Source organism: Camelina sativa, chromosome 16 (assembly GCF_030686135.1).
Source record: "Camelina sativa cultivar CO46 ecotype springtype chromosome 16, ASM3068613v1".
In the NCBI taxonomy this organism is placed as follows: domain Eukaryota; kingdom Viridiplantae; phylum Streptophyta; class Magnoliopsida; order Brassicales; family Brassicaceae; genus Camelina; species Camelina sativa.
Window position 1 is genome coordinate 19,122,971 of NC_141895.1, and position 24,594 is coordinate 19,147,564.

A 24,594-nucleotide genomic window follows, 5' to 3' on the forward strand; every position below is an offset into this window, starting at 1 on the left:
ACATTGCAAAATTGTATTTATTTCTTCATATGGCCATATTTAATTGTTCGGGACTATTTTTTTTGGTTAAACGATTGAGTTATAATGACAAGAAGAATAATATAGTTATTACAAATTTAGTGTATTTATATATATTGTTTATTTCTGGTTTTATCTTTCATTAATCAAAGTTTAATTACTCTAATTTAAAACATACACGAAAAAATGCATAAAGCCATTTGATACTGATAATCTTCAGCAGCTGTGGAAGTACTAACACGTTTTACGAACTTATCACTGATGTAGTCATGTAGACAGTCAGGCAGGCCAGATACAGGAGAATACCTACAAGGCTACAAACCAAACAACGAAAGTTCAATTTATACAAATTTAGAGGCCTAGCTACAAACAAGAGTTGATTAGAAACAAAAACAAATATCTAGCTAGCGACTTCTGGAATTTATATGATGTTTTAAGTTTTTTTTTTTTTTTGTTTTTTTTCATCTAAGGTATTATCGGACTGGTACGAATATGTTAACCACGCGGTATTTGGTGAACCGGGAATTACATTTAGTTGAAACTTGAAAGCAAGATTCATGCATTAAATGATGCATACCAAACTATACAAAGCTGGTGGCATGTTTTTTGCATTAAAGTCAAAGTTCCTCTAATTAACCATACCAATATCGTAGAGATTATAAAGTCATTAACTATGTATAATAATTATTTATTTATGAAGTTGATGCAAAGTATGTAGGTTTTGATAAATAATATTTTTGTGACTTCTGTTTTCTTGTTGCCGTCAGTATGTTTGTGAACACAATATGTTTAATTTTTGTCTATTTACGATAAAATATTTACAGAATCGCATTAAAAATCACCATAGATGATTCCGCATGATACAAATCAAAACCTTAAGCGGTCACCAAAAAAAGGTCAGCCGTTCACTAATACATGCATCCTATAGTCCGATTAAAAATCAACATGAATCGAGTTAGGTTAACTTGGTCTGGCCACTTTGTGATATTTTAAACCTAAAATCATTCTAAAACCTAATTTAGGACAATGTACGGTGTTTGAAGACAAGTTTTGGTGGACAAACAAAATCATGTTTCAAAAAAAAAAAAAAAAAAAAAAAAAAAAAAATCACCTAATCTTTTTCTTTTGTGAAAATGTGAATAGTCACTCTTATTATTAGTATTAGATTAGTTACCCTCAACGATTTAATTCTTTGTAAGCAAGAGTTTGAAATCAAATGGTATACTCTTACTACTACTAAGTACGAACATAATGGAAACATAAATTACATAAGTAGAAGTAAATCAAAAATAGAGATCTCAAATTTTTTTAATGTGTTTGACCCGAATTTTGTGTGTTGGTCACCTCTCTCTCCGCCATGACGGCGCATCTAATGTTCCTCCTTTCGATTCTTCTTCTTTCTCTTCTCTAACCAAAACAAACAAAAAAAAACTCTCACTTCTTTTTTTTCTTTCTTTCTTTCTTTCCTGATCATCTGACAGTAACAAAATCATCCTTGATTTGAAACTGTCAGATCATCTCAGTCTCTTTGTCCTCCTTCTTTGTTTTGTTTTTTTTTTTTTTTTTTTTTTTTTAATTTCTTACAACACTCAAAAAGGTCACAACTTTGTTATTTGAACAAAGATAAAAATTTCAGCATTTTGATTTGCTGTTATTCCGGCAACATTTTTAATCTTTTATTTCCAGGTGGGAGGGGAAACAATGCCTTGTCCGAATCTTGGCACTTTGTCTGTGTTTTTATCTTGTTCGTCTTTGTCTTCCCAATTTGTTTGGATGATGAGATGATACAATTTTTTTTTTTTTGGTTATAAAAAGCAGACAAATTGAACAGTGAAGCAGATAGATATACACACATTTTTATTGAGATCTCCCCTCTTCTCTTGATTCCTTCTTCTTCTTCATAGCTGTGTTTTAAAAATCTCAACTTTCTCAAAGATCATCACTTTTTTATACATACCCTTTTTGATTTCTTTCACCTAATTAAAAAAAAAAAAAAAAAAATCTTCAGCTCTCTCACTCTCACTTGATCTCTGATAATTTTACCGAGAAAATTCCTCATTTTCCCGAGAAAATAAATAAATAAATTTGCAGAAAACGAGGTCTGATTATATAAACCAATCCAGTCACGGTCTTCTCTGCTTTTTCCTCTCTGTTACGTTCGGTTGGTTTCACGGTATTTTGTCTTTTTTTTTTTTTTTCTTTTCTTTTACTTTTTTTTTCCACTTTATAAAAAAACAAAACCTGAAAATTATGTTTCTTGGTTTCTTCGTTTTCAAAACTGTTCTCCCGGGTGTGCTGCAAAACAAAAACAAAATACTAATGTTCGAATCTCATCACTTGAACTTACTCGTTTCCCGTGTCTGAAACTTAAAAAGATTTGTTTTTTTTTTTTTTGATCTTTATTATAATTTTCAGGTTTCTTGAATATCTGAAAACAAAATCTGCAATTTTGTTTCAGTAAAGATTCCAACTTTGGCTTCTCAAGTAGCTGCTGCAAGGTGCTTAAATGGCAGGAGGTGGAACAAAGAGAAGAAGGAGAAGACTACAACTAAGTAAGCTCTATACGCTGACATGTGGCAAAGCATGTTTTAAGCAAGACCATTCTCAAATCGGAGGACCTGGTTTCTCTCGCGTTGTTTACTGCAACGAACCTGATTCACCTGAAGCTGATTCAAGAAACTACAGTGATAACTATGTGAGGACTACTAAGTACACTCTTGCTACTTTTTTACCCAAATCACTGTTTGAGCAGTTTAGGAGAGTCGCCAATTTCTATTTCTTGGTTACTGGGATCTTGGCTTTCACTCCTCTTGCTCCTTATACTGCTTCTAGTGCCATTGTTCCTCTCCTTTTCGTTATTGGTGCTACTATGGTTAAAGAAGGTGTTGAAGATTTGCGCAGGCAAAAACAGGTAACTCTTTTTGATCTCTTCTCTCTCATTGTGATTAGAGCTTTGATTAGATTAGTTAAGTGAAACTGAAACAGAAGCTTTTGTGTGTGGTTTTAGGATAATGAGGTGAATAATAGGAAAGTTAAAGTGCATAGAGGGGATGGTAACTTCGATTTAAAGGAGTGGAAGACTTTGAGTATTGGAGATATAGTGAAGGTAGAGAAGAATGAGTTTTTCCCTGCAGATCTTGTTCTGCTTGGTTCTAGCTATGAAGATGCTATTTGCTATGTTGAGACGATGAACCTTGATGGGGAGACTAATCTGAAAGTTAAACAAGGACTTGAAGTAACTTCGTCTTTGCGTGACGAGTTTAACTTCAAGGGCTTTGAGGCTTTTGTCAAATGCGAGGATCCAAATGCTAATTTGTATTCCTTTGTTGGTACCATGGAGCTTAGGGGAGCTAAATACCCTCTCTCACTACAACAGCTTCTTTTGAGAGATTCAAAACTCAGGAACACAGATTTCATCTTTGGAGCTGTTATCTTCACGGGTCATGACACAAAGGTTATTCAGAATTCAACTGATCCTCCATCTAAGAGAAGCATGATTGAAAAGAAGATGGATAAGATTATCTACTTAATGTTCTTCATGGTGGTTGCTATGGCGTTTATTGGTTCTGTTATCTTTGGAGTTACAACAAGACAAGATCTTAAAGATGGTGTGATAAAGAGATGGTATCTGAGACCAGATAGCTCCAGAATCTTCTTTGACCCCAAACGAGCTCCCCTGGCTGCGGTCTATCACTTTCTAACGGCGATTATGCTCTACAGTTATTTCATTCCTATATCTTTGTATGTCTCAATAGAGATTGTTAAAGTCCTTCAGAGCATCTTCATCAACCAGGATATACACATGTACTACGAGGAAGCTGACAAGCCAGCTCGTGCACGTACCTCTAACCTGAATGAAGAACTTGGGCAAGTGGATACAATTCTCTCAGACAAGACTGGAACATTGACATGTAACTCCATGGAGTTCATCAAGTGTTCTATTGCTGGGACAGCTTATGGCCGTGGTGTTACAGAGGTGGAGATGGCTATGGGAAGAAGAAAAGGTTCTTCTTTGGTGTTTCAGAGTAATGAGAATGATGATATGGAATTTAGTAAAGAGGCAATTACTGAAGAATCAACTGTGAAAGGATTCAACTTTAGAGATGAGAGGATCATGAAGGGAAACTGGGTCACTGAGATGAATGCTAATATGATTCAGAAGTTTTTCAGATTACTCGCGGTATGCCATACGGTGATACCTGAAGTGGATGAGGATACAGAAAAGATCACTTATGAGGCTGAGTCGCCTGATGAAGCAGCATTTGTTATTGCAGCAAGGGAGCTTGGGTTTGAATTTTTTAACAGAACTCAAACTACTATTGCGGTAAGAGAGCTTGATCTAGTGACTGGCAAACGAGTTGAAAGGTCAGTCCCATCCCCTCTTCTTTATTTTATACTATCAAAGTTTTATCTGTTTTTAGTTACTTGATTGAAAATGGTGTTTGTGTCTGCAGGTTGTACAAAATCTTGAACGTTCTTGAGTTCAACAGCACTAGGAAAAGAATGTCAGTTATAGTGCAGGATGAAGATGGAAAACTCTTGTTATTTTGTAAAGGAGCAGATAAGTAAGTGACCTTTGACTTCAGAAAACCTTTTCCTATAGATATTGGAACTTATTTTTTTATTTGTTTCGTTTTCTAGTGTCATGTTTGAAAGACTTTCCAAGAATGGTAGAGAGTTTGAAGAGGAAACACGGGACCATGTGCACGAATATGCTGATGCAGGGCTGAGAACTTTGATACTTGCATATCGTGAACTTGATGAAAAAGAATACAAAGTTTTCAATGAGAAAATCAGTGAAGCCAAGAGTTCGGTTAGCGTTGATCGAGAATCGCTGATAGAGGAAGTCACTGAGAAGGTTGAGAAAGACTTGATTCTCCTTGGAGCAACTGCTGTTGAAGATAAACTCCAAAATGGAGTAAGCAAAACTACTGATGATATATTTACATGACTTGTGTATATGATTGATGAATTGAAATACTCAAATATTTTCCCTTTGATCCTTGATTTCTTTCAGGTCCCTGATTGCATTGACAAGCTTGCTCAAGCAGGAATAAAGATTTGGGTTTTGACTGGTGACAAAATGGAGACTGCTATCAATATTGGGTATCAATTTCTTGGTATCACCTTAATATATTATATACCCTTTGAGTTTCTGTATACATTTTTTTTTTACTGTCTTTCCACTCTATGAACCTTTTTGTGTATTCGTCTTTGACAGCTTCGCTTGTAGTTTGCTCAGACAAGACATGAAGCAGATCATAATCAACTTGGAGACCCCTGAAATTCTATCATTGGAAAAAACTGGAGAAAAAGATGCCATTACAAAGGTAAAGACAGCCAAAACATTTGATATTTAGCAGAAGAATATATTAGATGAATGAATCAATGTGTCTAATTTTATCTTGCAGGCATCAAAAGAAAATGTCTTGGCTCAGATAATTAATGGAAAGACTCAGTTGAAGTATTCTGGTGGGAACTCTGATGCTTTTGCTTTAATCATTGATGGAAAATCACTTGCTTACGCGTTGGATGATGATGTAAAGCACATCTTTCTTGAGCTAGCTGTTGGTTGTGCGTCTGTCATCTGTTGTCGTTCATCACCAAAACAGAAAGCTCTGGTTAGTGTTTTTCTTAGTTATTCTTTTGTATACTTTGTGCCTCTGTCAAGATTTTCTCAAGAATGAAAATGGCAATGTAGGTGACAAGACTAGTAAAATCTGGAAATGGTAAAACGACGTTAGCAATTGGTGATGGCGCTAATGATGTTGGAATGCTTCAAGAAGCAGATATAGGCGTTGGAATCAGCGGTGTGGAAGGAATGCAGGTTCAGTTTAGATTTGTATAACTCATTTGTTTCTTTTTGTTGTGTGTTGTTTCTTTTTGTGGGCTAATCCTGATCCCTTGTTCAGGCTGTAATGTCCAGCGACATTGCGATTGCTCAATTCAGATATCTGGAACGTTTGTTACTTGTCCATGGACACTGGTGTTACAGGCGTATCTCGACAATGGTAAAATACCATTCCATATCTTTAAACTGAGACCAACCTTTTTGTGCCAAGTGTCTTAACATAATCATTACTTTTGGTTCCTTTTATTCACAGATTTGCTACTTCTTCTACAAGAACATTACATTCGGTTTCACTCTCTTCTTATATGAAACATACACAACATTCTCATCAACACCTGCCTACAACGACTGGTTTCTATCTCTTTATAATGTCTTTTTCTCATCCCTTCCGGTTATTGCTCTTGGTGTCTTCGACCAGGATGTCTCTGCACGGTATTGTCTAAAGGTAAACTTCTTCATTGCATTATTACAACAGCTTAATCTTTCTCACCGTCAAACAGTTTGTACCAAATTCTTGCTTTTTCTTGGTTATGCAGTTTCCGCTCTTATACCAAGAAGGTGTGCAGAATGTTCTATTCAGCTGGCGCAGGATACTTGGCTGGATGTTCAACGGATTCTACAGTGCAATAATCGTTTTCTACCTGTGCAAAAGTTCTCTCCAATCTCAAGCTTTCAACCATGATGGGAAAACTGCAGGAAGAGAAATCCTAGGGGGGACAATGTACACTTGCATTGTGTGGGTTGTGAATTTGCAGATGGCGTTAGCTATCAGTTACTTCACTCTGATCCAGCACATTGTGATTTGGAGCTCCATCGTTGTTTGGTACTTTTTCATCACGGTGTATGGAGAACTTCCAGCAAATATATCAACCGGTGCATATAAAGTCTTTGTTGAAGCTCTAGCGCCTTCACTTTGTTACTGGCTCATTACTCTCTTCGTCGTTGTCACGACGTTGATGCCTTACTTCATCTACTCTGCACTTCAGATGAGCTTTTTCCCAATGTACCATGGGATGATACAATGGCTAAGGTACGAAGGTCAGTGTAACGACCCAGAGTACTGTGATATGGTGAGACAAAGATCGATAAGACCTACAACAGTTGGGTTCACTGCCAGATTAGAAGCTAAAAAGAGATCAGTTAGGAGATCTGAGTCTGAATCATGACAACAGAACTAACCTGACTCCTCTTTGAATGGTTTTTCATATTCAACTGACTTGCAGAACGTAAATAGAACCATAAATATATGGAAGCATATTTCTTGGCTTCAGACTGGATCGAACAAGGCTTTTTCCAACAAGTTGTTGTACATTCTGCTGATTCTTGTGGTCTTTCCTACTCACGAAACGAGATCTTACAAGTTCAGTATATATAGTGTTTGCAGAACAGCTGAAGATTATATACATCAGAGTTACACTAGAGAGATAGTCACTGTATTTTCTCTTCTTTTGCACTTTCAAGATTGCCACTATTAGTCAGAAAAATTTGTTACGCTTATTCTCAAGAAAAAAAGTACAGAATTGCATAGATATTAAATACTGATTTGTTACTGTCACAAATCTCTATTTTTTTTTTACATCACAATTCATAAATGTCCCTAAATATAACCTCTTAGAATTCATATTCTATATAATAATAACAATTTAAATAAATATAATAACAGTTGTGATTTTTCGTCGTATATTTTCGTAAAAAAATATGTTGTAATTAAAAATATATATATATATATATATATATATATATATATATATATATATATATATATATATTGCATCTGGTCTGTTCATTATAGGGTTGTGTCTTTTCACCATATTTTTTTTTCATTTTTTAATCATTATTTTTCCTTTAAATAGTTTTATCTATTCATTATTTATGTCTTTTGAACTTTATTCATTATTCATTAAATAGTTGTGATAATGATTTACAAAATCAAAAGTCCCACATCGACAAGGGAAGAAGCAACTACCCAACTTTTACTCTATAAATAATCCTACCTCGTTTCTTTTTCTTTAGTGTGGGCCTTATATGGGCTTACTTAGCTGATTAAATTCGTTTGGTTTCAAACTGAGTTAATTTTTTTGTTAAAAATCGTTGACTTTAATGATTTTCAACGCCTAACGGCTAAAAATCGGGGTAGCGATTAAGTAGTCCGATTTGGTTAAAATCGCGGCGGAGATGTACTGATCAGCGATTACACAGCCGTCTAGGCGGCCGATTTTTAAAATAGGGGCATTAATCTATGTTAATAGTAAAGGAAATATTATATTGGACATACTAACTTTTCAGGATATGTCACATCAGACTATTTTGACATAATTTTGTATTTTGAAGAAGGGAGAAGCAATGATTCCCTAGATATCTAACACCCATTCTAACAATTAATAATGCCAATTTGCTGAGTATGGGTACTTTTTGTTGTATTAGAATGTGATTACTTTAAACTACCAACAAAATTATCATTATATCAATTTATATTTTAATATTTAAGAGACTAATTATGAGAAATACAAGATTAAAATAAAAATTTGAGAGTTAAAAAAAATTAGTAGAGACTCCAACATTTTGAATTTGTGTTTTAAACTTTGTGGAATCATTAGACATATGATTCAAATCCACGATATTCCTATCATCTGCTTGATACAGTTGAAAACTTTACTCCGACTTCACACCAGTCCTTAGGGTCAACACAACTCCTCTTACGGAGTGAATACAAGATCTAAAGAAGAGTAGAGGGTAGACTCCATTAGTAACGAGTAAACCCTTTGTAATGATTTTATTATAATTTTTGGCTATTTGTATATTTTCTACATGTTTTGCATCTCTACTTTCATGATATTGAATTTGGCTTTTAACCAAAAAAAATCCAAATTAATAGTACTAGTTCAATATAATACAAGTAGATGAGATTATGATTATTTACAAAATGATTTTTAACATTCAAAAGTTTTTATATTATACTTAGAAGAATAATATTATATAACAATTTTTAGTCATCTAATTGCATAATTAACATAAAAATTTGACTGGCATAATAAAATAATTCTTCATATTAAAAATTGAGAATTTGTTAAAAATACCTTTTTTGATATACCCCTTTTAAAAAATACTCTCTTTTTTGGCCATTTCATTTTTGACCTCATTTATTTTTTAATAACCATTTTACCCTTAAATTAAAAAACAAAATTATCCCGCCAAAAAAATTTCCAACATATTTTTCAAAATTTAGAAAACTATTTTTGACTAAAAAAAATTTCTCGCAAAAAAAATTTACAATGTAGGTTTTTAAAAAGTTTTTAAAAGCTTTTAAACAATTTAAAAATATTTATAAGATTTCGAAAAGCCTTTTAAAAACTTTGTAAATACCTTATAAAAAACCTTTTAAAAGTCCTTTAAAACCTTTTAAAAATCCTTTAAAACCTTTTAAAAACTTTTTAAAACCCTTTTAAAAACCTTGTAGACGCTTTTATTTAAAAATCTTTTAAACATTTAAAAAACCTTGTAAAAGCGTTTACAAGGTTATTAAAAGGTTTTTATTTCAAAAATTTTGGCGGAAAAATTTTATTACGTCATTTTGACGGGAAATTTTTTCGATTTTTGCAAAAAAAAAGAAAATTTTTTGGCGGGAATACTTTTCATTTTTTTGGCGGGAAATTCTTTCGATTTTGATGACTGTACATTTTTGCTGTCACTAAAAAAATGGTAATTTGGTCATTTTGTACACAAGGAGGGATAGTTTTGAAAATGATCAACATAGAGAAGTATTTAAAAAAAAGGGCATGGAAAAAGGGGTATTTTTGAAAATATCCCTTAAAAATTACAGAATAAAATATCCTACTAAATATTTCTTTATTTGCATAATAGTTTTTTTATTTGTATATATATATATATATTTGGTCCACCATTATTTGTATTTAAATTAGGGTCCGCAACTCTAATTCAGATTTCGTCCAGATTTCGACTATTCAAATTTTATAATTATCAGGATAATAGATACCCAAATTAATTATCAAGAGAGTAATGGAAAAGCTCAATTAATTGTGAATCACAATTTGTCATTAGTCTTTGTTTTTTTTTTGATAAAGTTTGATGATCAGTAGAATTATATCATTTATCATTGATAAATTAAAAAAGTTTAACAAAAAAAATAGTAAAAAATGATAAATCTGAGTAGTAGATAAAACCTTATTAATAAAATTTATTATTATTATATTTTTCTTTGATAAAATTTGTTGATTAGTTAAATATATTCTTTATCATAAATAAATCAAAAACCTTTAATAAAAACCTATACTTAATTTTGATGATAAATCCTGTTGCATAGAAAAAAATCACAACGGTACTTTTTTGTTATTAACTTTTTTCCGCAGCTCAACATTTTCATTCCGTGAGAAAAGGAAAATACTTTTATCAAAATTTACTTTTTTTTCCTTTGTAAATAAATTTAAAAAACAGAAAAGAAAAAAGGAAACTAGGGTTGAAGTCGGTTTAATCTCGTTATAAGTTCCTCCCCAAGCTACTCTCAGATTTCAAAGCTTAGCTTTTTCTATTTGTTGCGATGGTGGTGTTAGATTTGGAGTTCGAAAAGTTTCTGGGACAAGGTTCATTTGGTTCGGTGAGCCTCTTCAAGTACGAAAGACAAGGCGACGGCAAAACTCTCCACGCAGCCGTGAAAACCTCCGACGATGAACACGCCAAGGCTCTCTACAAAGAGTTTCACATCTTATCAAAATTCAAAGGATGTTCGAGAATCGTCCAATGCTACGGGAACGGAGTGCAAGCGAAAGTCAACCACAAGGGTTACGTGGAATACAAGATTCTCATGGAGTACGCGGCTGAAGGAAGCTTAAGCACTTTCTTGAACCGTTTTAAATACGGGAAATTGCCTGAGCCGATGATCAGAGAGTTTACACGTATGCTTCTCGAGGGTTTAGCCACGATTCACGGACACGGCTATGTTCACTGCGATCTCAAACCCGAAAACATCCTTGTTTTCCCAAGCCGTGTCTACGACTACAAGAAGGGTGCGTGGAGATGGTCTTACGAATTGAAGATTTCTGATTTCGGGTTGTCGAAGAAAGAGGGAGACACTAAGTGGTGGCACCCTGATCAACCGTTTGCTGGAACACCGATCTATATGTCCCCTGAATCGATCTCTCACGGCGAGATAGGGAAAGGACTGGACCTATGGTCGTTGGGATGTGTTGTGTTGGAGATGTACACTGGAAAGAGACCATGGTGGCATACAAACGATTACTTGGAGGATCTCATGAATTGCTACGAGCCACTGTTTCCGAGTAATCTTCCTTGCGATGCAAAAAACTTTCTCATGACCTGTTTTGCGTCGGAACCAGACGAGAGAAAAGACGCGTTGACATTGTTGAGGCATAGCTTCGTACCTAGAGATGTCAATCATAAGTTGGCAGCAAAGCTTCAGACTAAGAATCCCAAGGATTTGGCCCTGCAACTGGAGAAAATTAGACAGATGCTTTGCGAAATTAAGAGTATGTCTTAATTTCAAGAGTTTGATGAGTTCAGCCAGAGCCCTTGTCAACACTGATATGATTCTTGTAAAGATTATTTTTTTCTTTATTGATTAGTAGAGTTATGTATAATAATAGTTGATGTCTTTGTTCTTCTACAAATATGTTTCTCCATCGTTTAGACTCTTGTAATAGTTGAATTGAATGTATGATTATTTTCGTTTATAGCTTCAAGTTTGAGGTACCAGATTCATGTTCTCTTTAATCTTCTCTGCTACTCACAGTTTGCTTATTTAGAGTCCTAATCTCTCGATTATGCAGCTTCCTCTGTTTCTTTTTCTCTGTTTTTCATGGGTTAATACCATATAAAAAAGTTCGGATCTTTGATATTGTTTTGGTTCATATATAACCTCTTGGCGTCAAAAAGTTAGAATCAGTAGAGTATGAGTTTGTTGTATTTTACACCAGTTTACAAAGTTTGATGAGTTTTGTTTCAGATTGCTTTTTGTTCGTTTACAAATCCATTTATTTAAGTTCGTTGTATTACACCTTATTACGTCATTACACGAGTTTACCAGTGCGAAGCCAGAAAGTGACATGGATGTCTCTGGTTTATTCAATTAAACCGGTTGGTTTAGTTCAGATTTGGTTATATTCTTAGTGTAACGAGAAAAAAAACAAAAGTAACGGATGACTATGGCGTCGAACTACTACTCTGCTCAGATAAAGCAATGCATTGGGATGGGAGCTAGAAATCAGAGTCGCCATGTGAAGATGATCCACGGGAACATTATCAGAGCTCTTCCTCATCCAGAGACGTTTTTGCATAACAACATTGTCCACGCGTATGCTGTAATCAGAAGCTCCACGTATGCACGCCGAGTGTTCGACGGAATTCCCCACCCAAACCTTTTCTCCTGGAACAATCTTCTTTTGGCTTATTCAAAATCTGGGCACATCTCAGAGATGGAAAGTACCTTTGAGAAACTTCCCGATCGTGATGGTGTCACTTGGAACGTTCTCATTGAAGGGTACTCCTTGAGTGGGCTGGTTGGTTCAGCTGTCAAGGCTTATAAAACGATGATGAAAGATTACTCTTTTAATTTGACTAGGGTTACGTTGATGACAATGCTGAAACTTTCTTCTAGCAATGGAAATGTTAGTTTGGGCAAGCAGATTCATGTTCAGGTTATCAAGCTTGGGTTTGAGTCTTATCTTTTTGTTGGGAGCCCATTGTTGGATATGTATGCAAAACTTGGTTTTATCTCTGATGCAAAGAAGGTCTTCTACGGGCTAGACGATAGAAACACGGTTACGTACAACTCGTTGATGGGAGGGCTTTTGGCATGTGGGATGATCGATGATGCACTGCACTTGTTTCGAGGAATGGAGAAAGATTCAGTTTCTTGGTCAGCGATGATCAAAGGTCTTGTTCTAAATGGACTGGAAAAGGAGGCTATTGAATGTTTCAGAGAGATGAAAATAGAAGGCTTGAAGATGGATCAGTATCCTTTTGGAAGTGTTCTACCTGCTTGTGGGGGATTAGGAGCAATTAACGAAGGGAAACAGATTCATGCTTGTATAATCAGAACCAATCTTCAGGATCACATATATGTAGGCAGTGCTCTCATTGACATGTATTGCAAGTGTAAGCTTTTACATTATGCAAAGACTGTGTTTGATAGAATGAAGCAGAAGAATGTCGTGTCTTGGACAGCGATGGTTGTGGGTTATGGCCAGACCGGGCGTCCTGAAGAGGCTGTTAAAATTTTCCTTGATATGCAAAGAAGTGGAATTGACCCAGATCATTATACTTTGGGACAAGCGGTCAGTGCATGTGCCAACATAGCTAGCTTAGAAGAGGGCTCCCAGTTTCATGGAAAAGCGGTAACGTCTGGCCTAATACAGTATGTCACTGTTTCAAATTCGTTGGTGACTCTGTATGGAAAATGTGGAGATATTGATGATTCTACTAGGCTGTTCAGCGAGATGAATGTCAGGGATGAAGTCTCTTGGACTGCAATGGTTTCCGCGTATGCCCAATCTGGAAGGGCCATTGAGGCTATTCAGTTGTTTGACAAGATGGTACAACATGGACTAAAACCTGATGGAGTGACTTTGACTGGTGTTATTTCAGCTTGCAGTAGGGCAGGATTAGTGGAGAAAGGACAGAGATATTTTGAGTTAATGATAAATGAATATGGAATAGTGCCGAGTAATGGCCATTATTCTTGCATGATCGATCTCTTTAGTCGATCTGGAAGGTTAGAGGAAGCCATGCGCTTCATAAGTGGGATGCCTTTTCCTCCAGATGCAATTGGTTGGACTACTTTACTCAGCGCATGTAGAAACAAAGGTAATTTGGAAATAGGTAAATGGGCGGCTGAATCACTCATAGAATTAGATCCTCATCATCCTGCTGGCTATACCCTATTATCAAGCTTATATGCTTTAAAAGGGCAATGGGATTGTGTGGCCCAGTTAAGGCGGGAAATGAAAGAGAAGAACGTGAGAAAAGAACCTGGACAGAGTTGGATAAAATGGAAAGGAAAATTGCACAGTTTCTCAGCTGATGACGAGTCAAGTCCATATTTAGAACAGATATATGCTAAGCTCCAGGAATTGAACCAAAAAATCACAGGTAATGGTTACAAACCAGATACCAGTTTTGTCCACCACGATGTTGAGGAAGCTGTTAAAATAAAGATGCTTAACTATCACAGTGAAAGGCTTGCAATTGCTTTTGGATTGATATTTGTACCCTCAGGCCTACCTATTAGAGTGGGAAAAAATCTTAGAGTGTGTGTGGACTGCCACAATGCTACTAAACATATCTCCAGCGTCACTGGTAGAGAGATACTTGTCAGAGATGCTGTTAGGTTTCACCGTTTTAAAGATGGAACTTGTTCATGCGGAGATTTCTGGTAGTTTTCATCTGGGGATTTTCATGATGACTGTCTATTGCTAATCTGACAAATCAAAACAGATCAGGAAGATTCAGTTGTACTGTCAGTCAGTTAACTTGGATAATGAGACGCTTCATCAGCTATCCTGGGCATAAAGAAGAGAACAAGTAGGACTTATCTCTCTTTGCTTCCAATATTTTCTCGGTTTCTAATCCTAGCCTTCTAATTTTGTATATGCTGTCAATCTTTGTGAATAGGATTCTGAGCCTGTTAGTTGCGTTGGACTTCAACTGGTGAATTGGCTGAGAGATACAGGGTGCATTCATATAATTTGACTGCAACATCGACAGAGCTGGAAAACATGAATGGTAAGACCTATCTGGTTTAGTTTCTGTTTTATTTTCAGTCCGTTAACTGGAAAGCGGTGTATTATAAAGGCATATGTAGTTCAGATCATAAACACTATAGTTCTTTGAGATTTTAGTCTACACATAACCTATATGTATATATTGCTGAGCATCTTTAATTTATTGATGGTGGGATATCTTTTACCAAATGATTAGATTTTGTATCGTCCGATTGCTAGATTGGTTGGAGTTTTATAGTGTAGATGGAACTATCGGTGATGTAGTGACCAAAGTTATGAGGAGGATGTTAAGTTGAAACTCTCTATTATCTTTTGTGACCACAACGTAAATTTACATTTCAAACTGAAAACTTTATACACAGTGAGCTGAGAGAGAGAGAAGATAATAGTTCATACAGTTAAGGTTTCACATGTCATTTTTTTATGTGATATAAGTAGAGAAACTTGGCATCTTGTCCAAACGTCTCAAAATAATTTCTGCTATCTGCCTTGTGTTACCATCTCCACGATGGAAGGCACTAACCAACATACCTGACAACATCCTATCTTGTGATATGTCACTGGCATACTTATCTCCACCTCTAATAATGAACTTGTCAATCATCCAAAATGCTTTTTGCAATAGAGACTCTTTCTTGTGTTCTTTGACTGCATTTAGAATTAGTTGTACTGCATTCATTTCACTCAGCATGCTTAAACTCTTCTCCACATCAACCTTGTCATCTAATAGCGTACATATAGCAGCTAATGCTGACTCCACTACTTCCACTTTATCACTTTGCAAACATGCTAGAAGCTTTGTGATTGCATTTGCTTCAACCAAGCAAAATGTGTTTTTTGCAGAACATACCCCCCTGTGGATTGCACAGATCTCTGTTTGCTTCTTTTTGGATGAACGGAGGGAGAAAGACCTAGGCATACTCAATGATCCCATGAATTTTGTGCTCCTAGGTTGGGGTGGCCTCGATAAAGTCATAGTTGTAGAAGATAAATGTTCTAGTCCAGTGGCTGACAACCTTTGAACTTCATCACTTGATGTTTTCATCAATAAATCAACAAACACTGATGTCAAATCGTGGTTTCTGGCTAGGTACATCATTTGGGACTCGTACAGTGTAGTTGTGAATCTCACTAAGATCCCAACGAGACCTTCCAGAAAATCAGTTGCATACCTGCTTGTTCGTGTTCCACTTCTTTGAATCAGATGGATTGCATGCAGAATTTGGGACACTATGCTCTCGTTGACCAGTGCTAAATTAAGAGTCAGATTTTGATGAGGCAGTTTAGCAAGTAACTTGGCTGAAACAGCATGCTTTTCTGTTATCTGATTTGCTTCTATTGGGCACTGGATAAGATTTTCTGGCTGGCCTCTAGTTTTACATAATCTCTCTGATAGCGTGTGACCAATGTAGGGGGTAAGTGCTATCAGAAGTTTTAATGCCCCAACCCCCAATTCTTCATGAGGATTGTTGATGAGTTCTATCATGGCAAAACTTGCGTCGGTTTCTTTGATCACTGAGACAATTGTTGCCATTGCTCTGGGTGATTTGGACAAGGATAGGAGAATCCTGATCAAATCAATGTTAAGATCATCTGGGCTTGAGTTCTTGAGCATGTGGATGATGTTGTATACAAAGTAATCCGAGCCTAATGTGTGCCCATGAGTATTCACCTCAAATGTCTCATGTTCCAGCCCAGATTCCAGTATGTTTGCCAGTATTGTAGCAGCTTCATTCCTGGAGTTCATCAGATCACTGAACATTCGCTTGGTGAACATCTCTTCGACCATGATCTTGATGATGCCAACTTCTACCAGTATCTGGTTGTTGGGGTGATACAATGAAATATGAGCAAGTGCTTTGAAGGCGGCTCTTCTAGCGTCAATATTTTCACATTGCACCAGCCCAACGAGCGCAGGGCAAGCCTTCTCAGCTACGTAAGTTTTTTTCTCATGTCCAATATCGATTTCCACAAGGTATGTAGCCATCGCCACCTGAGTCTCTTCACTCCCTGCCATATATCATTCGGAAGTGAATCAACATCTCTTCATCTTTTATCATTTCGCTCCAGGTTATCGCCTGTATAGCATTAGCATATATGCTTCAAACTTTGGAGAAAAAAGCAGTATGTATTACCTTCTGCTAGATGCCCCAGGAGAGGTTCCAATAGCCCACTCTCTGCCATTTGCTTGATGTTCTCTGGACACTTCTCTAGATTTCTTAAGATTTGGTCTGATGTTTCAGACGCAAAGGCATCCAACTCTCTGTTATACTTTGCGGTAACTAACATCAATATCGCCCCCGTAGCAGTTCCAATCTTCTCACATGCATGTTGGGATTTCGAAAGCTCAAGCAGTAAGGCTAGTGTTATATGTCTTACAGGCTGGTGACTGCTTCCCAAAAGTTTGATTATGCGTGACATAGTTATGGTCTTCACAATAATTTCCTGTAAGATAACTTTGAAATATAAAAGTCTATTGAAAAAAGAAGTAGAAGTGTAAGTGTCTAGGAGAAAGAAATACATATCATGTAAGTTAGTGCAATTGCATAATAGGTAAATGAAAGAGATCCAACCTTTCTGTCATCAGTGATTTCTTCCGCCAGTGTCCTTAACAACTGTAGCAGTTCATACCTCACATCTTTACTTCTGTACGTCAGGTATCTGTCAAGAAGCTGAATGATCCCAGCTTCACGAACTTGTACCTTGTTGTACTCTTTTCCTTCACAGGTCATTTGCAGATCTCGTAATGCATCGATAACCATACTTTCTGAACCGCCTAAGGATAAAGCTGCATGAGCCACTTTGATTCTTGCTGCCTCGTTTCTTACTTTCCATTCCTGAATGATGGTTTTCAAGACAACATTGACAGTTAATTCGGTGGTCAACTTTTGCCCGGTAACTGGACAGTTAATCTCATCGGAGTTTGCAAAACTTTCAAACCACTCTGTTACTGCTTTTCTTTCGCAAGTTACTCCTGTTTCTGTTGTGACTGGATCTTCCATTATCTCTTTGGTCAACGGGCAGATGAAAGCTTGGTATGGAGGCTCCATGAACTGTGTCACCTGTGGTAACATTGACAAGGATTCACTAAGATTTCCATATTTTCTCTGGCTGCTAGCATTCGAGCTCTGGCTTGGAATATCTGGTAACTCGGTAATTTGTGATTGTGATTCACTAAGATTTCCATACTCTCTGTGGCTGCTAACAGTTGTGATGTGGCTTGGGATATCTGGTATCTCTGTCATTCGTGATTGCGATTCACTAAGATTTCCATATCTCTGGCTGCTAACATTTGTGCTCTGGCTTGGGATATCTGGTATTTCGGTCATTTGGGATTGTGATTCACTATACATCATGTAACTTTCATAGGAAAATTCAGGATCAGTGGGATAGAGATCTGTCTCTATTTGCTCTGACACAATTTCCGGTGTATGCTTTGGAGAAATATTCTGCTGCCCATTTTGTATCATCTCACTTTTACTACCATCTCCGATGTTAGCATTCTGCATCTCATTTGAAAGAGACTGGATAACAACTCCTATATATTCTTCTTCGTCAAATGTTGACTCTGATATGGACTGCAATGTTTCACCCATCTGCTTGACAACGCCTTCAAAACCTGCCTCAATGCTTCTCAGGTCAGTGGTTGGTTCGTGTCCATTGCTTTCTTGAGATTTTTCAACCAGGTTCTTCGCCGCATCTATACTTTCGGATAGAGATTCAAATATATCAATTGAACAGATGACGTTGCTCTCTGCTGTTTGTATCTCCATTAACACCACTGAAACTCGATAAAAGTAGCAAGCGCATTCAAGGAACTTCTCTGTTTCTGCTTGTAAGGACTCCAAAGATCTGATCACTTCGGAAATGGACCCCAACAACGATCCAATCAGTGTATCACTTGTGCCTATATCTTCTCGAGTCTGAGATCACAAAAATAGGAGAAAAGGTGAGAGATTCCGTTGGTTTGAGGATTAAGATGATTCGAAAGACATGTTCAAGAAATTTTTTTACGGTGCAAATAGAAACAAGAGGAGATTGAAGAAAGTCTTACCGACATCCCATTTGTTCAAAGCTGGTCTTGTCTCACTCTGCTTGCCAAGTCTCCAACAGTTACTTCATCTAGCAGAAGACTTGAAGGACACACTTGGTCCTCTGTTTCAAAGAAGTTGGAACCCACTAAAGGTAAATTTGTTGCTCCGATGATGATTGAGGAGACGACTTTTTAGGAGGAAGTGGGGACACAGTTCCATGGGACTATGTAAAGAAGTTGAAGGATTCAAATCAGAGTGCCTTGTTAAGCATTACGTTGTACATCCACGTAAAGCACCAAACATTTTTCTTTATCAAAACATGTGTTTGGAATTTGTTGACTTTGTTTGTTTCGTCTTGCACTATCTCTCTTCTGCAGATTGGTCAGACCACAAACCAAAGGGCGAATGATGATGGTTAGAAAAAGTTAATCTATAACTTTCTGTAATTTTTTTTTTTTTTTTTTGACATTTTCCTGATATTTCATGTACTTTAAATAAATAAAAGAAGGATAGGGTAGGTAGTGTCCAACGTCAATACGTCATCGTCTTTCTTTCTCTTATGGGTGTTGTTTGATGATAAAATCTTGAATTGGTAAGATATGCCATTGATTTACATTGACTTGTATATAATTGTCATGTTCGTGCGGAATTCTCTATGATCAAGTCGTTGGTTCTTGGTTGGCTCTTGGAAATTAAAAAAAATAATAATACATATTTGACATTAGTATAATTATATCAAAAGATATGAAGTTTTCTACTTATTTCCCATTTATTTGAGTTTGTAAGTCCACAAGTTTTTAGAGTTCGAACTTCAGTTACCAAATGTTTATAAATGTGAAAAGTTGATAGCAAAAATCACATAATCGCTATAAATAAATGTATGTATCTATTACTTACGAGCATAAATCAGACATATACGAGAGGGGATTTAAAACTGTACATTTAGAAGAAGAAGCGACCAAATTAAACCAAAAAAGTTTTTTTTTTTTTTTTTTATTAACTAGAATAGTAAATCCTTAGATCTATGGAGGGGTCCGAGACTAATCTTTCTGGGGAGAGGGTATCCTACGGGTAGGATCCTCCCAGATATGCAAATGGGCCGTAAGCAATGGGCCTATACCCATATGGCCAAAAAGATAAAGCTGAGCAATTCTGCGCTTGGGGAGAATTGATCTCTGGCCTATACCAACAAGACGATTCTTCCACCAATGTTAGAACCACTAGCCCACCACCTCGTGGTTAACAAAAAAAGTTTCAACACGAAGTAAAATGACTAATGGAAACTCTTTCTTGAAAAGCAAGAAAAGTATCTTAGGCTTCTACTTAAACAAATCCAATAAGTAGGAAATATATTTAAAACACCAAACCAACAAGATAATAAAAATAAGATAATAAAGATAGAGACAAAGATGAATATTAGGGAACTCTTCTTATTCATCCCTTCTTAGTTAAGGAAACAAATTATTGATTAAGAAAACAAATTTTGTATATCAATTAATTTTAAAATTATTAATTCTAAACATTATATTATAGTTTTAAATTATAACATCTAAACCCAAATCATTCTTTTTATAAACCCAAATTAAAATATAATTTTTTAATTGTAAAATCTAAATCCTACCCACTATTTTATAAACCCAAACCGACATCTAATTTTGCTTAATTTTAAAATCTAAACACTAACCACTCTTTTGTAAACATATAATTTCATTTTATTGTAAAATATAAACCTTAAACTCTAACCACTCTTTTGTAAACCCAAACCGACATATAATTTCATTTAATTGTAAAATCTAAATCCTAAACGCTAACCACTCTTTGTAAACCCATACCGACATATAATTTCGTTTAATTGTAAAAACTAAACCCTAACCACATTTTTGTAAACCCAAACCGACATATGATTTAGTTTAATTGTAAAATATAAACTCTAATCATTATTTTATAAACCTAAACCAACATACTTTCCTTAATAAAAAATCCACATAATTGGTTTCTTTAACTTGTTTTGTCTTTTTATTTTAATTTTGATTTATTTTATAAATATGATATGACATGGCAGTTTGTTGTATTTTGATTGGTTAATTAAGAGGGGGTGAATAAGAGTGGTTCACCCAAGAATTTTTCCTAAATAAATAATACGAGATGTCATATAGTATTATTTAAGGACACTTCTTCCGACCTATGTCATGTTTCTATTACACTATATAAATAAATAAACAAGAAGCGGGGATAGCTCAGTTGGGAGAGCGTCAGATTGAAGATCTGAAGGTCGCGTGTTTGATCCACGCTCACCGCATTTTTTTAATTTTCCACTTAGGTAATTGGTCACATAGCTAAGGGCAGAGTCTAGAACATATATCTAATTCTCAAAGGATCATATGTTTATGATTATTAACTTAGAAGACAATGTATGTATAAAATAAGCTATACAACGATACAATGGATGCGCTAACTCTATCTACTCATGGATGCGCTAATTCTATCTACTCATGTGAGTTGTTTCAAATGAGTGGAAAATTCTCTTCTTAACTATGAATACAACTCAAGGACTGAAATAGAAAATCTAAACTTCATTATAAGAACTTGAATTATAATTTATAAAGAAAGATAATGCACAATATGAAAAACAACCAAAAAAGATAGGTAACATAATGCAATCATGGAAACAAATTTAGAATGACTTTTTGGTTGAACGCTAATGGTGAGCCATGCCATCTTAATTTACATTAAAAAAAAGATGTCTCAGCGTCGACCAACTAAATACAGTACCAAACGGCTAGTACGTAGTGTTAATGTAAATTCCATAAACATCTAAATTGCTAGGGTCGTTTAGATGTTTCTCTATTACTCATACAGAAACTAAATTGCTAGGATCGTTTGCTAAAACATCTCATCCCTTGAACCGAATATCAGAAAACTACTGTATACATTAGGAGCAAGCACACTAAACAGATTCAAGATGAAGTTAAATGACTAATAGAGACTCTTTCTTGAAACGCAAGAAATGTGTCTTAGGCTTCCAAATAACAATCAGTACTTAAGAATCCCAAAATAAGTTGAAAAGATGTCCAAAACACCAAATCAACGGTACAATGAAGATAGAGACTACCAATGAATACAAAACAACAACCTAAATTAATTGATAACTGAAAGACAAATCTTCTCTCCTATTGGGATATTGTGGGAGGAAGCCAAAACATGCGACCGCGTGGTGGGGTAGAGTCGGAGAGATAGCGGATAGTGCTAGAGGCGAGATCAAATATGCCAAAACCAGAACCATGGCCGGCAAAGTAAACCGAGTTAGGGTTAAGACCGGGGAAGTCCTTAGCAGAGAGACAGAAGGATTCGTTTTCTCCCAAGAAAATGCAAAGATCACCAATGTCATCGGTGTAAGGACCAATCCCTTGCTCTTCGTCTTGCCTAAACACCATGATCTTTTGGGTCTTCCTGCGAAGGTCTTTGCTGTTGTTGTAACGTGTGTCTCCCCATGGAGCAACTTCTCCTTTGTCCGTAAATCTCTCCACGAACCTGACCAACAACACATATTTCATGTAAGCAAAGCAGAGAGAAAGACAGATAAAAGGCTCAAGTAATGAGTTTTTTTTTATATTATTATTACCAAAGAACGATAAAGGATTGGCCGGAAGATGACTCGACGAGTTGCTGTTCTCCAACTATGGCATTTCTTCAAGAAAGTTAGAGAAGACGAACCTCTTGTAGTCACAAACCGGAGTGTTTAAAGCGGATTTAGGTGTGAAATCGGTTGGACCGGTGTAGTCAGGGTTACAATTGTTCAAGTAAAATCTCCGGTCTCTCCGAGTAAATGACAGTAGAAGAGAGAAAAGATGGACAAGGCACGTCGATGCGAGTCCACGCCGAGTCACCAGGACCACAAATACTGACTCTTGACCCGTAAAAGTTGACGGCGACCACACAGTGTGATGAGACAGCGACATTAACAACATGCTCATATTTGTCTCTTGTTATTGGAGGCAGAGATATGATCTTCTTGGATGGGTTTAAGATGTTAGCGAGACGCACCGTTGAATCTTTCTTGTTCACCAAAGCTAACCACCCTCTTGATGATCCTATCCTGTGAGATTTATAGACCTCTTTGGTAGAATCTTGCTTTCGATCTTCACTTGCTCTTGCTTCCTCGGATCGTAGAGGTTGAAGTTGACGACTTTTCCACCACAAGGAGATTTTCCGACAAGATCGCTTCCGAGGAGGAGATACGGTGTCGTCGCAACCGTCGAGAATCCCGATCGCCGGAAACAGAGGATCCGGTTCCGAGATGTTGAAAGCTTCGAGATTCGGCACAAGATCTGAGACATTGTTTTAGAAACCCTAATTCGCTTTTCCACAGAAGAGAATCAAAGACAATAAAACCCTATTGGCCTGGGCATTTTTTACTTTGACAATAAAACCCACCCAAAACTCTGCTTCTTTTTCTTTACTTTGAAAATGCTTTTCGAAGACACGTATGAATATCAATAGAAATCTTAGGCCTGGGCATTTTACCCGGACCCGTTTGGGACCGCACCCGAAGTAGATGGTAAAAATATACATCTTAGAAGATTTGAACCCATGACTTTAAGCATTTAAGGGTGCATCTTTAACCATCTTAGTTTCTCTGTTCTAAGATGAAATGTTAAATATTTATATATATACAAGATTTCTAAAATTTATAAAAAAATAAAAATTAGTTTTCTTTTTATTTGTTCATGGTTTGATTGAGTTCGGGTATACCCGAAAAACCTGAATCCGAACGGGTAATATCCGAACCCGACCCGAAAGTATTAAAAACCCGAACGGGTTCTATATGTTTAAACTCGAAAACCCAAAAACCCGAACTCGATCGGGTTCCGGAACCCGAATGCCCAGAGCTAAATAGAATAGAATAGATCATCAATACGCTGTCGTGTGAACACAGTACTACATGTGGTGCAGTGGTGGTGTGAAGTGTGATAATAAAACGTAAACATTATTAGAAAAGGGATTGAGTACGATTTGAAAGTATACAATGATTGGTGTATGTTACGGTAAAGCTTTTACCCCATAATCTTTCTCTAGTTGATAAAATACCCTATCAATTGCAACGACATAACTGGAATGTTTGGACCGATCGAATAGATATGTAAAACTTAGCAGAAACAGCGTAAAAGATAAACATAGTTTTTGACTAAGTCCGAGGTAAGCTTTAGATAGATCAGGTAACATTAACAAAGAAACAAAGTGAAGGAAGAAAAGCTAAATATAGTGTAACATAGAGACTCTTCTCACAGAGCTTTTGAAGGAAATTTAAAATAGTAGTAAGATAAAAACGAAAATGGAACCACTCAGACTTCCACAGAAACAAGAAGCTCCTATTTCTTCGTAGCTTCTCCACCGTCCTCGCTTTTATCTTCTTTCTTCTTGTCTCCACCTTCACCTTCCTTCTTGTCTCCACCATCTTCCTCCTTATCGCCACCTTGCTTTTCCTCACCGATGCGTTTGTAGTACTCCCCGTCATCTTCGTCCTCAGAGGACCAGTCAGAGAGCTTATCAAACTCTCCCCTAAAGCCTTGACGAAACATTTCTCGGTCTGCCCTCCTCCCCTCTCGAGTCCTCCCGCCAACTCGTACTCTTTTATGGGGTAAAAGTTTTACCGTAACACGAATAGAAGAATACGTTGATACAACTGAAGTGTGTGTACGGATTGTGGTGACACATGAGGTGAGTTTTCCAAAGAAACTATTTTTGACCAAAGAAAATTATTTTCTTTCTTACATGTTATTTTACATTTTCTAACTTATACGTTGGAAATTACACTTATATTACTGGAGTTCGAGTTGGATATTTCGACCAAAATTCAAAAGCATCCCCCCCCCCACCCCCATATTTCTATGCTTTTTTACAAAATTACCCCATTACTTATGGTTGTTACGTATAGTCC

The 24,594-nt window shown here is 36.2% G+C and overlaps 4 protein-coding genes, 1 non-coding gene and 1 pseudogene across 28 annotated transcripts; 4 read left to right on the top strand and 2 right to left on the bottom strand.

Moving 5' to 3' along the window:
* Window positions 1-1,038: 1,038 nt before the first annotated feature.
* Window positions 1,039-7,428, top strand: LOC109131682 (putative phospholipid-transporting ATPase 9). Of its 23 annotated transcripts, none has more exons than XR_015584041.1 (12): window positions 1,039-1,237; window positions 2,477-2,929; window positions 3,026-4,383; window positions 4,473-4,583; window positions 4,660-4,936; window positions 5,036-5,138; window positions 5,240-5,348; window positions 5,430-5,639; window positions 5,720-5,845; window positions 5,931-6,029; window positions 6,123-6,314; window positions 6,406-7,428. XR_015584041.1 is itself a non-coding variant. In XM_087490687.1 (12 exons), the coding sequence occupies exons 2-12, from the start codon at window positions 2,525-2,527 to the stop codon at window positions 7,033-7,035; spliced, it is 3,606 nt and encodes a 1,201-aa protein (XP_087346813.1). In that variant the 5' UTR covers window positions 1,088-1,237; window positions 2,434-2,524; the 3' UTR covers window positions 7,036-7,428. The 23 variants fall into 23 exon arrangements, 12 of the variants coding, with proteins under 12 accessions (XP_087346813.1, XP_087346815.1, XP_087346812.1 ...); XM_087490687.1 differs by having other exon boundaries at window positions 1,088-1,237; window positions 2,434-2,929; window positions 5,036-5,124; XM_087490689.1 differs by having other exon boundaries at window positions 1,088-1,237; window positions 2,482-2,929; window positions 5,036-5,124.
* Window positions 7,429-10,424: 2,996 nt separating this feature from the next.
* On the top strand, window positions 10,425-11,441 carry LOC147925722 (mitogen-activated protein kinase kinase kinase 20-like). Its single transcript, XM_087493507.1, has one exon. It carries the CDS (start codon window positions 10,425-10,427, stop codon window positions 11,379-11,381), a length of 957 nt encoding a protein of 318 aa, XP_087349633.1. The 3' UTR covers window positions 11,382-11,441.
* A 251-nt stretch (window positions 11,442-11,692) lies between these two features.
* Window positions 11,693-19,279, top strand: LOC104753710 (putative pentatricopeptide repeat-containing protein At1g68930). Of its 2 annotated transcripts, none has more exons than XM_087493498.1 (4): window positions 11,693-14,422; window positions 14,513-14,623; window positions 15,713-16,597; window positions 16,693-19,279. In XM_087493498.1, exon 1 carries the CDS (start codon window positions 12,040-12,042, stop codon window positions 14,275-14,277), a length of 2,238 nt encoding a protein of 745 aa, XP_087349624.1. In that variant the 5' UTR covers window positions 11,693-12,039; the 3' UTR covers window positions 14,278-14,422; window positions 14,513-14,623; window positions 15,713-16,597; window positions 16,693-19,279. The 2 variants fall into 2 exon arrangements, with proteins under 2 accessions (XP_087349624.1, XP_010474226.2); XM_010475924.2 differs by having other exon boundaries at window positions 15,466-16,597; window positions 16,693-19,196.
* LOC147925723 (putative U-box domain-containing protein 42) lies at window positions 14,910-19,047 on the bottom strand. The gene is made up of 4 exons (XM_087493497.1): window positions 18,677-19,047; window positions 17,196-18,545; window positions 16,758-17,067; window positions 14,910-16,632 (listed from the first exon to the last, which is right to left on the bottom strand). Exons 1-4 carry the CDS (start codon window positions 18,680-18,682, stop codon window positions 15,044-15,046), a joined length of 3,255 nt encoding a protein of 1,084 aa, XP_087349623.1. The 5' UTR covers window positions 18,683-19,047; the 3' UTR covers window positions 14,910-15,043.
* Window positions 19,280-20,882: 1,603 nt separating the features above from the next.
* Window positions 20,883-20,955, top strand: TRNAF-GAA (transfer RNA phenylalanine (anticodon GAA)). Its single transcript has one exon. It is a non-coding gene; the product is annotated as a tRNA-Phe (tRNA).
* A 660-nt stretch (window positions 20,956-21,615) lies between these two features.
* On the bottom strand, window positions 21,616-23,031 carry LOC104753711 (uncharacterized; annotated as a pseudogene).
* Between the last annotated feature and the right edge of the window lie 1,563 nt (window positions 23,032-24,594).

Excerpts from the sequence above, each read along its gene's own strand:
- LOC147925722 (XM_087493507.1), top strand. The coding sequence starts at position 10,425 with ATGGTGGTGTTAGATTTGGAGTTCGAAAAGTTTCTGGGACAAGGTTCA.
- LOC147925723 (XM_087493497.1), bottom strand. Across the intron at positions 17,068-17,195 it reads AAATCACTGATGACAGAAAG|GAAATTATTGTGAAGACCAT; the intron begins GTTGGATCTCTT and ends GTTATCTTACAG. Across the intron at positions 16,633-16,757 it reads CCTGGGGCATCTAGCAGAAG|GGAGTGAAGAGACTCAGGTG; the intron begins GTAATACATACT and ends GATATATGGCAG.
- LOC104753710 (XM_087493498.1), top strand. The coding sequence starts at position 12,040 with ATGACTATGGCGTCGAACTACTACTCTGCTCAGATAAAGCAATGCATT.
- LOC109131682 (XM_087490687.1), top strand. The coding sequence starts at position 2,525 with ATGGCAGGAGGTGGAACAAAGAGAAGAAGGAGAAGACTACAACTAAGT. Across the intron at positions 4,584-4,659 it reads TTTTGTAAAGGAGCAGATAA|TGTCATGTTTGAAAGACTTT; the intron begins GTAAGTGACCTT and ends TTCGTTTTCTAG. Across the intron at positions 6,315-6,405 it reads CTGCACGGTATTGTCTAAAG|TTTCCGCTCTTATACCAAGA; the intron begins GTAAACTTCTTC and ends TTGGTTATGCAG.